The sequence below is a fragment of the Gigantopelta aegis genome, unplaced genomic scaffold (assembly GCF_016097555.1).
Source record: "Gigantopelta aegis isolate Gae_Host unplaced genomic scaffold, Gae_host_genome ctg5013_pilon_pilon:::debris, whole genome shotgun sequence".
Taxonomy (NCBI): domain Eukaryota; kingdom Metazoa; phylum Mollusca; class Gastropoda; order Neomphalida; family Peltospiridae; genus Gigantopelta; species Gigantopelta aegis.
This window is the reverse complement of record NW_024534168.1, coordinates 1-17,707: the sequence shown is the minus strand read 5'-3', so window position 1 is coordinate 17,707 and position 17,707 is coordinate 1. Positions and strand designations below refer to the sequence as shown.

Genomic DNA, 17,707 nt, shown 5'->3' with positions numbered 1-17,707 from the left:
CTTTAAATAATAGCAATTGTTTTCAGTATTATTATTTTAGGTGACACTAAACATATAACGTAGCCATTTATTTTTCCACTTTTTTGTTTTTCCAACTAGTTTGATAGCCATCTTTGATTTAAGCAATGTCATATTGGATTACTTACACACTGAAACCTTGTATTTGAAGTATAAATTGTCGTTTGAGGTACACAAGAACGTACAATATGACTACTGCTTACTCTTGGTGGTCGTTTTCATGGCCATCTTGGATTTAATTGATGGTGCCTCATCTCCTTAGCAATATGCTGTTATAAATGAATTCATATGTCCATAAATCTCAATCACTAAGATCAAAATCCTTATGCAGTAGATATAAGATGCAATAATTGTAGTCGCCTTGTTCTAACTGTTATTGTAGCGGCAATCGTGGATTTACATTATGTTGTGCTGCGTTATTTTAGATGGGGTAACTTAAAATTAATTCCTTAAACCATAAACCACCATAACATATATCAACAGTTCTGCTATAAAAGGTGATAAAATATGCTATATATTGCCATTTGTATGTTTTGGCAGCCATCTTGAATATTACAAAATGATCAAGGGTGCCAAGTCTGTCCACTCGGATCCTCAATCAGTACTAAAAACAAAAAAGAACAATTGTGGATACCGAACTGCAGTTGAGCGTTTAGCAAACAGACTAAGACGGGTGGGCTTTAGTTCAGTCGGTAGAGCGATCGTCTTACGTGCTTACGTCGTAGGATCGAATCACTTAAGTGGACTCATTATCTGGTGTATCAAAGGCTATGATATGTTCTGTCCTCTCTGTGGGAAAGTGCATATATAAAATTCCCTGCCGTTAGTGGGACAATGTAGCAGGTTACCTTTAAGACTACACGTCAAAACTCTAAATATTTGACATCATCCAATAGCCGACGTTTAATAAACCCGTGTTCATTATAACCTTTACCTTTATAAGATCTAGTCAGCTGCGATGTATAGCCATTAAAACAAGTAAAAAATAGGCCATGTTTATAGGTATCGGTGTTAAAGTGGTTTAGACACAATTAAGAAAATCCAGAATTTGTTGGTTCATCGAGGAGTTATAAACCTACTATACCAATGTCTTTCTCAGTGACAGTACAGAAAGCTGAGATATCTGCCAAATGGACGTGTTATCATTTCCAAACAGCATACATTGAGCGGGAATTTCTCCAGCGACAGATTTGGGTTCAGATATCAAACACAGTTTTGTGTAAACGTCTCTTCATTTGTATCTATAGCTTAACATACGGTAGTTTGGGATCTGCCTTATTTATAAATCGTTGTAAAAACAAAAGAACATAATAGTTTAAAATGCTAATGTTTATTTCAAACTGTGGTAACAGAACTCAGATTAACACACAGTCATGTTTCTAGTGTCCAGGTCAGTCCAAATTATCCGGTTAGCGTCGTCACAACTTAGATCTGAAATGAGAGATCAAAATTATAAAACCAAATGGGGGTTTTCTGTTTTAGTAAAATTATTCTTCCATTTTAACAATTCAATTAGAGTAAATGATGAAAACATGTTTTAGTCTTCAGAAATATAACATCAAAATTTGTGTTTTGTAAAATATGTTTAAACCAGAAGTATATATTGTTAACAGTTAGGCAAATACTGCCGCTCTAAAACCAGCGGTGGTAGCATAGTTATCACGCCATCAGAGAGAGAGAGGGACAGATGACATTTAATAGTTTACTTAGTGGTATCCGTATGAAGAGCCTCCCCAGCCTCCGGAGCCGTCCCAGCCTCCGAATCCACCTCCGCCACCTTGACCGCCGCCGTAGCCTCCGCCGTAGCCTCCGCCGTAGCCTCCGCCATAGCCGCCAAGGCGAGGATTATAACTTTCACCATCTAAATGGCTAGAATGCAAATAATTATTACTTTTAAGAACATGCACAACATCGAAACTTGACAATGAAAGAAGTCCTAATTTTAATCATATTTAAAGGTAAATACCGAAAATACTAGTATCTACTTCATTAATGTATATTTTAGTTCCGTTGATAAACACCAGTCACTGGCGACACCAAAGGTTGTGTCCGTGGTAGACATGACTACCCTATAACTGGATATAGGCATGTTAATAAAGTTCACGAAATTAATTACACAAAATCAATTACTTCATCACAACTGTGGGTTGGCCCTTTCGGCCCCCGCTTAAATTCGCGCCTGATAAATCACTAACGCATTCAGTCTACTTTTGAAAGTTACTTTTTGGCAGGGAACTTATCTGGTCATCTGTACACAACATACAAATACAAATACAGGAGAAACAGGCTCTGATAAAACAAAAAGTAAACATGCAATACAAGAAACATATTTAACTCTACTAGCGGAAAACAAAATGAGTTTTATAAACTCCATTTCTTAATTTGGCTACTTTAAATAAATATTCTCCAAAATTACATAGTGGTTCTACATTTTCAACATTATATAATTACAATAACTTGAAATATGATGAGTACTTCCAATAATAAGGCCTAATGTACTTTTCTCTTAAATCATGTTATATAGAAAATCTTAAAATAAAACGAAACTCGTCTTCCACATCATTTAAACTGGAAACATAATTATCTATCATATCGCACAATATGACTATTTAATATATGCACAGCAATGAAATATAGAGATCTACAGAAACCATAAAAGTGATATTCGGCGAAAAGTCATACTTTCATTGTATTTTAGCTACGGTGAAAATATAGAAATCATGCTTATATTTTTGCGAACATTAATGAAACAGTTATCTCCCTTGTAAATTATTACGAATTTAACTTTGATGATTACTAATGCATCTGGTCGTATTAAAAAATATATATAATATAAACAATTTTACCTATAAAAATGTATATGAAATAAAATATATAAACCTGATTGAATGCGAAGCTAAATAATGATGACACAGTGTCCTGTCGTTGAGTGTATCGTATAACATGGTCAAGTAAATTTTAAATAAAAGTTCAAACAGAAGAAATATATCATGGCGCTACATGTTTTCCATAGGATCAGCGAAAGACATTAACAAACAAAAGTGAAAGAAATTGTCAAAAACTAGGAAAGATGTATGTAATAAATATACCATTTTCAATACGATTTTTATGTCAACGAGTGATGTGGGAAAAACATATTTTCACGAATTGCGAAGCAATGAATGCATATATGGTTTTCAGACATTACGAGTTGACATAAAAATCGTATTAAAACACAACCTGAAATAGTCTCAACTGATAATATATGAGATGACAATCTATATCTTGAAATATAATTTCTATAAAGTATTGGAAGTGGTGTCAGTAAATAAAATTGCAGATTAAATATATCTGTAAAATATGTATACATAGTGCATCTATGTGATATATTTGACATCCATTAGCCAATGATTAATAAATCATTGCGCTCTAGTGATGCCGTTAAACAAAACAAACTATGTGATATAATAATTTCATTACTAATATATTGCATAGCTTCGTTTAAAATTATGTTTGATTACAGGTAAATGTGATAAATGTAGATCTTCACTGAACCAATAGTCAACAAAGTTTAAATTAATCGATTCCTTGTAAACAAGATATGCCCAATTTTGTTTTTTTTATAATTTACAATTCTTATATAAACATTCATAAAAAATTTAATGTACATTCAGAAGTCCTTAATAATTTACAGTTTACACCAATATTTGATCATTTTATATATCTGCAGGTATCTAAATGGATAACGACCAAGTTCTGCATAAATCATTACATTGCATGTAAATATCTTAACGTCCAATAGTTTGGGGTTTTGTCTTGTTATTGCAAAAGTCAAAATGAATACGTTCAATTACCACCTTTATGTGAACCCAAACTTAAGATTCGTAACACAAAATACAACCAACATTGTTTCTGGATTAAGACAAAAACGTTTAACATTACGACTCAACACAAACACAGCTTTTCTTCCTTTCTAAGACAATAATGTTTCATTAAATTTATATTTATTATTATAGTGAAATAAAATGTCTAGATATGCCTATATGTCATTGACAATTTCTGTACATTTTCCATCATAAAACATTTTGTTTTGTCTTGTATTTTCCCAGCATTACTAAAAACAACGATGTATGTCTTTTCATTATTTAGATGTAAATTCTTCTATGTCCTACAATAGTCTCACACAGCCACTAACTGATACTGCAATTCATCAATATATTCTTTACAATTTACAAGATCATCTGAATACATTAATAAAAATAGACTTAAGGTCATCTTTTTCACATATTAGGCTGCATAAAATATTATCTTGGTATTGATACTATAGCAAAAAGAAGGATTAATAGTTACAATTTGTTTTGATTAACGACACCACTAGACAGAATGTTTTTATTAATCATCGGCTATTGGATAGATTTGACACACAATCCTTAGAAGAAACCAGATATACTAGTATTTGTTCCCATTTCATAAAATGGGATGGATAAAACCCAACCAGAGAACGGGTCTACACCTAAGACCACAGCATCTCTGGCGAGCGATCTGTTGACTCATCACGCTCCTTAAACCAGGAGTAAGATATAAATTAGCATTTGAAGCAAAATGGTCTTGACATTTCGAAGATCATAAAAAAAACATCTTTTGCAACTTATGTTTCTTTCTGTTACTAGAGCTGAGACACATGGATTATGATTGACTTAAACTGACTACAAGAAAACGTAATTTAGAACTCACCAAAATTGGTATACCAATAGTCGATTTATGTACTACCATGTCTGTGGTAAATGCATATTAAAACGTAGCTAATTGGTAAACGTCGAAACTTGAGTTATGTCTTTATATGTCCTAGTAAGGTTCAAACATACTGTCCTGGACATACGCCTCGGCTATCTCCGTTGCCTATCCAGGGCAACGTTGTTAGTTGTTAGCCAGAGATAAATCAGTGTAGTGGCCTTCCAGCACTCCTTTTGACCAGTAAAAACGTCTCTGAATGGGAATGGTAGCGAATGTGAACCCAATACCGACCACCATGACTTAAGTAATTGAGGGTCTGCGTGTCGTAGTTCGAGGTATGACACCAGCTGAACTACTCAGCTCTGATTGGTTATAAACTGTGAACGTGTTTATTTGGTGAAAATACAATTAACCTTCATCCTACCAACATATTTTACATACAAATCCTACCAACTGGGGTCCGTTCGGACCCCACTGATATTTTCCTTTTTTAGAATAGACAAAAAATGTATCACAAAAGACCTTTGCTTGTTTAAATGCTCTATTGGCTACATACACGTGACAATAGCCAAAAAATAACAGAATAGTAGTCAATGCATTCCTTGATGAGTCATTTGTTAGGAAATATCACTCAAATTGTGCTCTTTTCCCAGCTAATATTGGCATGTGACGTGTTCTGAACTAAAGGAGCTGTGGGGGAAAAGTATAATATAATACGTAAAATCAATGTAAGTATATTTTAAAAATTTGTATAGAAGTCAAAGTGTTCTTAAAACTTTACAATGCAAGGTACAATTAAATACAAAAATCAAGATAAATATATTTTATAACTGTGTACTTAAATCAAAATGTTTTTAAAACTTTAAAATTAGTTCTGGATTAAAAAGTCTAATATACTTTTGTTGACAAATATATCTTTTATCGTCGGTTTTTTATTAACGACACCACTAGAGCACATTGATTTATTGATCGTCTGTAAAATACTATATTTGGATCCACATCAATACTTAATCTCTTCCAGACCTTTAATGATTGCCCAAATTTGAATAATAAAGATTGATGCTGAATCGAGCAGGCTCAGGGGAAATATTCTGTCTGATAGAAAAACTATAGCAGAAGCCACACAATTCAGATCCCGTGATCCATCTGTGTAATGCCTCGGTCACATATCATGCTGCCGCCGCATGGTTCTGAGGTCTGCGGTTTGTAGATGGGATTTTTACAAACCGTACGGCTTTGCGGGCTGCGGCAGAAGTGTTCACACATGTTATGGAGTCCGCACTGCAATCCTAAAAGTCATGAAATAAAAATGCTTGAGGAGACCGCAAGGCGCTAATTAACAAACCGCCAGGCGCCCTCACGGCGACCGCAAGGCAATCGCAAGGCCGCCGTACGATATTTAGAACATCATACGGCCATCTCACGGAGGTCACAAGTCCACCGTGAGGTGACAGTAAGAAGGCCTCACGGTCATTGCGGCTGCCGTACGATTTTCTACGCACACCACACAGGGTGAAAACCGTGAGGTGACCTTGAGGTACTACATGCGGCGGGGTAGCGGCCTACGGCCTTGCGATTTCCGAAAAAAATGTTTAATGTCAAATTTAAAAAATCGTAAGCCCTTGCGACAAGCAAAAACCTTGAGATTGCCTCACGGCTACCATATTCTACCGTGCGGCCACAGCACGGTTATCGCAATTTTGGGGACTTACGGCCGTCGCCAACACGCCGCGGGTCATTTGTGACCAAGGCATAAACAGGAATGTAATCACGGTACATGTCTTGGATTTCCAAGAAATGTTGTTTATAAATAACTGCAATCTTTCTTCGAGATGGACAGGATCGAAAACAATTTTGGGTGCTTTCTTACACCAAAGTGGCAAAACAAAATATGACGCTTCAAAAATCAATTTAGGAAACTTGAAAAAGTTCCTGAATACAAAGACCAAATTGTCTGACGACAATCGCCCTCGCATCCAGTAACTTCATGTATTTTTTATCAAACACCGCATTATACATGATTTAATCTTGGTAGCATACTGTAGAGAGCTTTGCACGTCTAGCGCCCAAACTAGGTTCGTGTTTATCAACGTAAAACTTCTCCACAGGAATTGTTCTAAAAGCACCAAGACAAAGCCTAAATATCTGGATGTGTATAGGGTCAAACATCTGTAAGTACGGCATGCGTGCTAAACTATACACAATGCACCCACAATCAAGTGTAGACCGAAAGTTATTGTGACATGGATTGTTTGGAGTAATAAATTTGTCAATGAATTTATGGATTTATGGATGTAAACCAGAGAAAATGTGCATGAAACAGCTCAAAGAAATGCAACCAAGCAGTTGTTGTAGCGACTGCATGTTTTGTGAAAGAAACATGGAATATTCTGGAGAAATGTTCTTCAGTGTTCACCATAAAAGGCCAGACATTCAGTCGCAACTCATTGCTACTCTGTGCAGCCTTCAGAAGTCCAGAAGTCAGAAAAACACCATTCGTGCAGTTTGGTGTAATTTCGTCATGCCACGCCTCAGTGAAAATGCCAGATGACGAGTCATAGGGATGCTTGAATCTGGAACCTCGCTGCGTGATGTCGCAGGTCAATTCAACGTTCACAGAAACACCATATGGCACTTATGGCAACGATATCAACAAAACAACCAGGTCAGGGACCGTCCCGGTAGCGGCCAATCACCCGTGACAACATCTTGCCAAGACACATGGATCCGAACCACGCATCTTCGAAACAGGTTCCAGCCAGCAACCCTCACAGCCCGTACCATCCCTTTCTCCAGCGTTTAGTGGTCTCAATGAGAAGACGGTGCCAGCCCTGTATCAATGCTCAAGGTGGACACACTCGCTACAGACTTGTGAACTTACCTCCGGAACCCCTCTAGTGATGTGGCTCATTTGCATATGGCAGGTGGGCCCTTTTCATGGACTATTGTTCGTTTCCATACCTTCGGACATTTCTCTTTCTATGTTATAACGTTTCATACACGGCAGTAAAAACTTATCATCAATTATCTTTGTCTTTTGTGTATCACAATTATCTTTGTCTTTTGTGTATCACAATAACAGTTTGCCTTTTAGTATATATTATATTTTGGTTAAAATACATTTTAAAATATATACTCTTCAAAACATAGAGGAACTCTAATAAGAATTTACAATTACCAAAATTGTAAGGTATATTAGCTGTGGGGAATGGTTATATGATAATAATAAATTAATTGGACAAACACTACAACCGGTAGTTCAGTATTACAATAGGTTTTATGACCACCAAAGATCTTGAAGGACGGTTTGGGTCAGAAGTGAATCAGTAAATCGCAAATTCAACCAATAAAAATGACAAAAAACAAAACAATAACAGCTGTATGAATAACAGAATGAAAAAAGATTGACAGAAATAATGTTCCACAATGATTAATCGACCTTCCATGAAATTGTCAAAATCGAAAATGACACTGCGTGATGCACGTGCAAACTATGGAATGTGTTTCGGTATGTTGATAAACAGACCTGAACGTTCTTTATTAGGATGTCTGTGGTCAAAACGTATGTTCGGTCTGATAGTTGATTTTAACATTAATATTTCAGGTTCCCCTACTTTTTTGAAGAGTATATATAATAGTCAGAACTGCAACATGTTGTATATTTTGTAATATTTTAAAGATGGTCAGAAATAGGAAAATGTGGTAAACAGTAATGTTGTATATTCTTTGGGAATGTATTGTACATTATTAATTTCAAATACTTTATATTTTGTCTCTTATTTTGTAGGCTAGAATATGGAGTATTATAAAGGCATAATTATTAGAATTTTTTGGAGAAGTGTTAAGTTGGTGTTTTGGAAATGCGAATGTACAGATGTAATGTTATTGTTTTTCGGTACCACTTGATTATTGTAATGACGTTAGATTGTGGTTATTTTTGTGGTAGCGATAGAGCCAGCTATTGGGGAGCCTATTGAATAGTTTGTGTGTGCTCAGTGAGATTAGTCTCTAGAGACTGAGTTATGGATGAAATATGATATTTCAAATTGAGGTGCACTTTTGGAGAACGGCCTATGACTGTAAGGGATCTTGTTTTCGTCGACACATAAGGTGCGACGACGGGGTAATAAGTATCATGTTTATGTTGACCCATTTGTTGTTATAGATTTTTGTTTCATTAATATGGAAGGCTCGAGGTGACTGACTTCACGAGATGTGAACCACAACTAGCTAGCGTCATGACAATGACGAAGGACTGGATGGTGTACCATGAAGTAACCATGGAAGATCCTGTTACCGTTGCTGATACGAACTTACCCTCGATGCAGGACAGCTTCACAAGCCACCTTCGTCGGATGTGACTTTTGTTTAGTTAACAACTGTTCGGACAAACCGATTTAATTCAAATTTGTCAAAGTGATTTGATCAGGGTTTTTTATCAAGTAGAATCGCGATTCATTGATTTAGTGTGTAAACTAAAGACATTTTAGAAAATAAATATATTTTTTATTTTACTGTTGGTTGTCAATTTTGTTTAGAAGATTCAGGTAGTGTCTAATTCAAGCCCTCAGTCAGTCATGGTGTGACAAGTACTTCCATTATGTATTTATTTATTTATTTTATTTATTTATTTATTATTTACTTATTTACCCTATAACTTACCCATGATATCCATGTCATAAACCCATGTGATAATTTAGTGTATTCACCCTGTTAATAATGGTATGTAAATTTGCAAGGTCTCTAGGTAATGTCTCGCTGTGGATGGGTCTTTTTCTTATAAGCCAACAAGACCCGTATACCTGAGCCTGAGCCTAACGTTTTCATAAGATTTAGTTAAAATGCGTGACGACAAACTAATTTGTACTAAACACGAAGACGTCATATTATCGTTAGATGCGACTTTAGTACTGTGATTGAAACCCAATAGCCGATGTGTATTTTTGTTCTGGGGTGTCGTTAAACATTCATTAATGTTCATTCATTCGTGATTGACTAAATATCGAATGACTGTTATTTTAGAAGTGGTATAGAATAAATAGAATTCGCTACTTGTGGGGTTTTTTTTTAATATGTTAAATATCAACCTCGTCTAGTTAGTCGGTATTTGTCTCGAGAGGGAAAGAGGGATGGGGAGGGGAGGGGAAGAGGTTACTGTCTTAAGATATCAACTTTATTCTGCGACGGTTAGAATGGTGGATGCCGCGGGGGTCTGCCATTCGACCTGAGCAGGCTAAAGCCAATATATTAACAAAGTAGCAAAAAGTTATTTTATCTATCTTATTTACCGTTTTTCGGAGTAATATGTCAACACGTGTTGAATGCCTTGTCATATATAATATTTATACACCAAAAAAAAGAGGTTTTAAATCACATTAATTTTTTTTTTGAATTATGGTTTCAATAGTCGATGTATTTTTCGTGCTGGAGTGTCGTTAAACATCTATTCTATTATTCTATTCTAATTACCGTTTCTAAAAATCAAAACTGAAAACCAACATTGGTAACTTTGAACTATACAACATGTTTTTTTGTTTTTTTTTATCACAATCAAGTGTATAAGTAGTTCCTATTCAAAACACTATACATGTATTTTTGGTTCGCAGACAAATTTTTAATGGAAAAAAAGATGAATGCTCAATTGTTTTTAATATAATCTTTATTTATGGAGTAAAACATATCACATCAGAAATAGCACACATGACATCGAACCAGTCAGTCACATCAAGTTTGTTTTGTTTAAGGACACCACTAGAGCACATTGATTTATTAATCATCGGATATTGTATGTCAATCATTTCGTAATTTCGACATATAGTCTTAAACCGAAAACCCGCTACAGTTTTCCATTAGTAGCAAGGGATCTTTTATATGCACCATACTACAGACAGGATTGCACATAGCTTTAATATACCAGTCGTGGTGCACTGGCTGGAACGAGAAATAGCCCAATGGGCCTACCGACGGGGATCGATTCTAAAGCAACCGCGCATCAAGCGAGCACTTTACCACTGGGCTACGTTAGTTTCGCATCTGTTTCCATAACAGGAAGATGAAACGCGCGCCAGGGACAGCACAGGCGGGGGTGGGAGGGGGGCTAAACTCGCAGCTCAACCGCCAGCGGCGGTCCCGTCCGAGATGCCGCTCACGCCCCGACCTACGAAGCCAGGCGGACGTCAGCCCGATCGGCCACGATCACCATCCATGAACTTGGACACTGCAGCGTCAGAGACCATGGCCAGCCCGGTTCCAGTTCCGTGTGTAACAGCTCCAGCGGAGTCGCTACCCCCGCAGAAAGCGATACCTATTGAGTTGGAGGCCCGAAAGGGTGCTATTGCGAAACGCAAGGCTAACGCAAGGCTGGCAACACCTTGTATATTGTACAACCTAAGCCATTGTCCGTCTCAATGAAAATCTGCATAAACCGTTTTATTCACAAGAGGCCGTGGAGAAAGTATGGGAAAACTAAATAAAGACCATTTGTCTGTCTATCAACCTTTCTAACAAACTTACTTAAAACCAACTTGTAAAAACTGGAAAAGGCTATGCTCATTACAGGGTGTACAGATATCTACAAATCAAATCCCGATAGACGACCATTAGTAACATATACGGCTAAAACTCCTACTCAAGAGCAACGTATCAACCGACATAAACGCCACGGATATAAATACTACCACCCCTATATACTTAAAGTGAATCAGAAAAAAAAATTAGTCAAGCTGCTCGTTTCTGAGATAACGGGTAGCGTCTTACTACCACTACGCACAAAATTTGAGTAGGTTTTTTATGACTACAGGTACCCCAAAATACATGTTTTTTTACAAGCACAACAAGGCTACTTGACACATTGGTACTAGATGAAATAAAATTGCACATTTATTTTACCCAGATGAAACTATTATTTTTTACAACCAACACACTCACATTTATAACCAATCACAGGACTTGTGGTGTTCACTTCTCTATCAAAAGTTCGGTGCACCTCGAACTTTGACCCAGCCGGAAGTTATTTGGTATTGTACTACCTATACTGATAACATACATTTTTCAAAAAGTGTCCAGCTATGTGTCTTTATGACAACCAGGATCTGGTATATTCTGGCATAAACTGACAACCTCACTGAAACTGTTGTTTCTACAGTGCAACCTAATATAATGTACCCCTCAAAAAGCATATATATTGCATATAGTTTTGTACAAATGCAATATGTCATATTAAACAACAAAATGTTTTAAAATAAAACTCCTGAAGATATTTACTTTCAGTTGGGTGTGTGTACTCAGGTGTATATGTAGAGACAACAAAGATAGTCAGAGTACCTCTACCCCTTTAAAGAATTCCGTTAAAACACATGCACTTGATTGACCCCTAGATTATGAAGACCTTAACAGGCACATCAAAGAAATATCAATATTAAAAAAATACACTGTCTGAGGAAGGAAACACAAACATGAATGTACCTGTATGAAGTAATGACTTAATGTCCTGAACATTAGTGTTGGGAGGAAATCCTGTATGCTGGGTGTGGGTGTCTTCAAGTTACCAGGTGTGGAAATTTCAAATCCATCGGCCATGCTGATTTTCATAATGAACCATCAAAACCAATGGCAGCCACCAATATTCCTGACTATATTTTATTTATAGCCTACTGTAGTTGGAGGTTTTAATAGTTGTGATATCTGGAATAATCATGCAGCTTTAACACATTTATTTTTGATTAATTACCGAAAAAAACTATTTTTAAATGACAAAATTACCCGAACATCTATTTTCTTGCATTATTTTCTAATCCGGATGAATACAATATGTACATTAGATGTATTCCTACAATCTGTAATCCAGCATTTTATTTAGCTAGTAACATTAGGTAATACAGCTTTAACAATAAAATAAATTATCAACTTAATCCAAGGCAGACAATCAAATCTGAAAAAATTGGTTCTGAATCTAGTATAAACACAAAATGCTTTTCATGAGAGCTAACTAAGTGATTATTAAGAAACAAAAATTATTTGGAGATCTAAGTATATGTTTAACAACCTTATTGTTATGTACAAATAAGAACAGAAGGCACAATAGTGACAACAAATTTAATTATGTTTTTGGTAAAGTTTTTCTTCAAATTTACTTTAAATTTTGCATAAAACTACAAATTTGTCTAAAATATAACTTAGCACCCTATAAATATGTCAAAATGACAATAAAAATCAACGTCTTTACAAATTTGAGTTTTCAGAATTTCATACATAAAAAATTAACAATGTTAATGGAAACTAAAGACATTAACCCACTATTGGCACATGCTATTTTTAATATAAAAATAAATTGCTATTAAAATCTTAGCTCAGGTTGCCTATATATAATACCATATTTAAGATCAGTTGTATATGGCAAGTCAAATACCATGTAAAAAGAAATTATTGAAATCTTTACAGTATGAATTATAGGCCAAAACCAACTTTTCTTCAGTGCTAACTTTGATTCAAACTCCATTCAGAGCCATGTACAGAGATTATTGTCAGAGTCAAGGTCATTGTGAACTTGCATGATCGAGTGATGGCTAATTAATCAACCAGTATAGTTTAATTAAATAAAATGACAAAATCATAATATTTTTTATTATGCACTGAATATGTGCTATAAGGTGTACACTACCAAATGAAATCCCATAGACGACCAAAGTTATTTGGTATTGTACTACCTACAGACACAGGTAATCAGGTAGTGGTTATATAACAGACGAGTACTTATTTTTCGAACAATTGGTATTTCGACCAATTGGGAATTCGACCAAATCGGACGACACCTTCCTACGAGAACGTTCACCTCCAGGTAAAATCTTAGTCGGACTTTAAAATATTTGGCCGCAGTTCAAAATTTTATGTTTGTTTTTGTTGTTGTTAGGTTTTTGGGGGAGTTTTTGTTGTTGGGTTTTTTTTGGGGGGCGGGGGGGGGGGGGGTTGTAAACAGTTTGACGCACTTTATTTTTGACTGCACGTCTAAATTGCTCAAATTACCTTAACACCTTTTCGGCCGAGCGTTTTCAATTCAACTTTTTTACCTTTGTTAGAGTGAATCAGGTCATTTTTGGTCTTAAATCTCCGACCTAACTTCTAAATTTCTATTCCAAATTTCGCCCACCTCAAACTTACCACACACACCCTCCCCTCCCCCCTACCGACTCAGACTTAGTCACTGGTGATGTCAGAGGTTAAGCCCGAGTTATCTATCTATCTGTCCATTTCTCTATCTATCTGTTATAATATGTGCCATCAGTCGTGAGCTTTCCATTTCAGCCAGCGGCTCTCTGCTGAGTGCACTCCTATATTGCCCATGTAGACGTCAAGACAGAGATGGTCTCCACCCTTGTTTGGTTCCAGTATCTCCATACTGATTGTCTGAATAACTTATTCCCAATTTGTGCATGTTTATAAATAATCTACTCCATAAAGAATAGATTATAAAAACATTGTGAACATTTGCGTTTTTTCCATCAGTGTTCTGAGGTTTTGTCTTGTATGTATTTCTGATGGAATCGTGTGGGGGTTTCTCTTGTCACCTACTGAATATATTGAAATTTATCTACTCATCATATCTTGCCAATATATATATATATATATATATATATATATATATATATATATATATATATATATATAGTGATTGCAGGATTAATAAACTATCATTTTGAAAGAAACTGCTAAAGTTTGAGGGTGTTCGATCCATTTACAAACTATTTTAATATCTACAAATAAAGTTATCTGAAATATCATCTAAAGTAATAATTTTCAAAAGGACCGTTTTGTCTTAAGGGTGCGCCAATTTATTTTTTGGACGATCTCTATGTAATGCTGTATCGTATAGACCAAGTACATAACCTTCCTGTGAGAAATGGGCAAGTCCCAACCAGGTTTTTATAATGGATATATAACTCATCATTATACTTTATTGACCATGACAATGTGTTTCAGCAACACTGCAATTCATTAGACATCAACTTTTCTCACCTTAGAATTTCAAATCACTTCAAGGCTTGCGATATATTAAAGCAATACAAATATTAACAAAACGGTTGGTGCATAGCAAAAGGTATTGGACTTTTAAAATATACCACTTGTACAAACAATGCACATTCGCAGAGAACTTAACCTTGAACACCCACATTAGGCAGTTTCTAAAAATGGTTAGAATGTGGCATTGAATTAGTTTACAGTTTCAGAGGGTGCCGACTTTATTCCACATGGAGTATTTATTTATGGAAGTAATGCATATATCCATGTCCATATAAAAAATCCATTGCAGTTAGTGGGGAAATGTAGCAGGTCACCTTTAAGACTACACGTCAAATCTCTGTAAATATTTGACATCATATAATAGCCGATGTTTAATAAAACCGTTTTCATTATAACCTTTACCTTTAACAGCCCTAGTCAGCTGAGATGTATAGTCATTAAAACAAGTAACAAAATAGGCCAGGTTTATAGGTCTCGGTATTAAAGTGGTTCAGACACAATTAAGAAAATCCAGAATTTGTTGGTTCATCGAGCAGTTGTAAACCTATTATACCAGTGTCTTTCTTACTGACAATACAGAAAGCTGAGGTATCTGCCAAATGAACGTGTTAACATTTCCAAACAGCATACACTGAGTGGGCAATTCTCCAGCGACAGATTTGGGTTCAGATATCAAACACAGTTTTGTGTAAACGTCTCTTCATTTGTATCTATAGCTTAACGTACCGTAGTTTGGGATCTGCCTTATTTATAAATCGTTGTAAAAACAAAAGAACGTAATAGTTTAAAATACTAATGTGTATTTCAAACTGTGGTAACAGAACTCAGATTAACACACAGTCATGTTTCTAGTGTCCAGGTCAGTCCAAATTATCCGGTTAGCCTCGTCACAACTTAGATCTGAAATGAGAGACCAAAATTATAAAACCAAATGGGGGTTTTCTGTTTTAGTAAAAGTATTCTTCCAGTTCCACAATTCAATTAGAGTAAATGATGAAAACATGTTTTAATCTTCAGAAATATAACATCAAAATTTGTGTTTTGTAAAATATGTTTAAACCAGAAATATATATTGTTAACAGATTTATGCCAGTTACGCAAATACTGCCGCTCTAAAACCAGCGGTGGTAGCATAGTTGTCGCGCCATCAGAGAGAGAGAGAGAGGGAGAGATGACGTTTAATAGTTTACCTAGTGGTATCCGTAAGAAGAACCTCCCCAGCCTCCGGAGCCGCCCCAGCCTCCAAATCCACCTCCGCCACCTTGACCGCCGCCGTAGCCTCCGCCGTAGCCCGCCATAGCCTCCGCCATAGCCGCCATTGCCTCCACCGTTGCCTCTGCCATTGCCTCCACCATTGCCTCCGCCATTGCCTCCACCATTGCTTCCGCCATTGCCTCTGCCATAGCCGCCATACCCGCCATAGCCGCTATAGCCTCCGCCATAGCCGCCATTACCTCCACCATTGCCTCCACCATTGCCTCCGCCATTGCTTCCGCCATTGCCTCCGCCATTGCCTCCGCCATAGCCGCCATAGCCTCCACCATAGCCGCCATAACCTCCATATCCATATCTAACCATTGGCTTTGAGGCCACCAGATACAGACACGCCAAGGCGAGGATTATAACTTTCATCATCTTGATGGCTAGAATGCAAATAATTATTAGTTTTAAGAACATGCACAACATCGAAACTTGACATTGAAAGAAGTCGTAATTTTAACCATATTTAAAGGTAAATACCGAAACTACTAGTATCTACTTCATTAATGTATATTTTAGTTCCGTTGATAAACACCAGTCACTGGCGATACCAAAGGTTGTGTCCGTGGTAGACATGACTGCCCTATAACTGGATATAGGCATGTTAATAAAGTTCACGAAATTAATTACACAAAATTAATTACTTCATCACAACTGTGGGTTGGCCCTTTCGGCCCCCGCTTAAATTCGCGCCTGATAAACCACTAACGCATCAGTCTACTTTTGAAAGTTACTTTTTGGCATCGAGCTTATCTGGTATCTGTACACAACATACAAATACAAATACAGGAGAAACAGGCTTTCACTGTATTTTAGCTACGGTGAAAATATAGAAATCATGCTTATATTTTTGTGAACATTAATGAATCAGTTATCTCCCTTGTAAATTATTACGAATTTAACTTTGATGATTACTAATGCATCTGGTCGTATTAAAAAATATATATAATATAAACAATTGTACCTATAAAAATGTATATGAAATGCAATTAAGATAAAATATATAAACCTGATTGAATGCGAAGCTAATTAATGATGACACAGTGTCCTGTCGTTGAGTGTATCGTATAACATGGTCAAGTAAATTTTAAACAAAAGTTCAAACAGAAGAAATATATCATGGCGTTACATGTTTTCCATAGGATCAGCGAAAGACATTAACAAAAAAAAGCGAAATATTTTGTCAAAAACTAGGAAAGATGTATGTAATAAATAGACCATTTCATGGTGCTTTTTTAATACGATTTTTATGTCAACGAGTGATGTGGGAAAACATATTTTCACGAATTGCGAAGCAATTAATGCAAATATGGTTTTCAGACATTACGAGTTGACATAAAAATCGTATTAAAAAACAACCTGAAACGTAATTTAAAACTCACCAAAATTGGTATACCAATAGTCGATTTATGTGCTACCATGTCTGTTGTAAATGCATATTAAAACGTAGCTAATTGGTAAACGTCGAAACTTGAGTTATATGTCCTAGTAAGGTTCAAACATACTGTCCTGGACACACGTCTCGGCTATCTCCGTTGCCTATCCAGGGCAACGTTGTTAGTTGTTAGCCAGAGAGAAATCAGTGTAGTGGCCTTCTAGCACTCCTTTTGACCAGTAAAAACTTCTCTGAATGGGAATGGTATGGAATGTGAACCCAATACCGACCACCATTACATGGCTTAAGTAATTGAGGTTCTGC

The 17,707-nt window shown here is 36.1% G+C and overlaps 1 protein-coding gene across 2 annotated transcripts; it reads right to left on the bottom strand.

Moving 5' to 3' along the window:
• Positions 1–1,332: 1,332 nt before the first annotated feature.
• Positions 1,333–16,758, bottom strand: LOC121366210 (holotricin-3-like). Of its 2 annotated transcripts, none has more exons than XM_041490744.1 (2): positions 15,939–16,758; positions 1,333–1,449 (listed from the first exon to the last, which is right to left on the bottom strand). In XM_041490744.1, the coding sequence occupies exons 1-2, from the start codon at positions 16,432–16,434 to the stop codon at positions 1,379–1,381; spliced, it is 567 nt and encodes a 188-aa protein (XP_041346678.1). In that variant the 5' UTR covers positions 16,435–16,758; the 3' UTR covers positions 1,333–1,378. The 2 variants fall into 2 exon arrangements, with proteins under 2 accessions (XP_041346678.1, XP_041346677.1); XM_041490743.1 differs by lacking the exon at positions 1,333–1,449 and adding an exon at positions 15,532–15,648.
• Between the last annotated feature and the right edge of the window lie 949 nt (positions 16,759–17,707).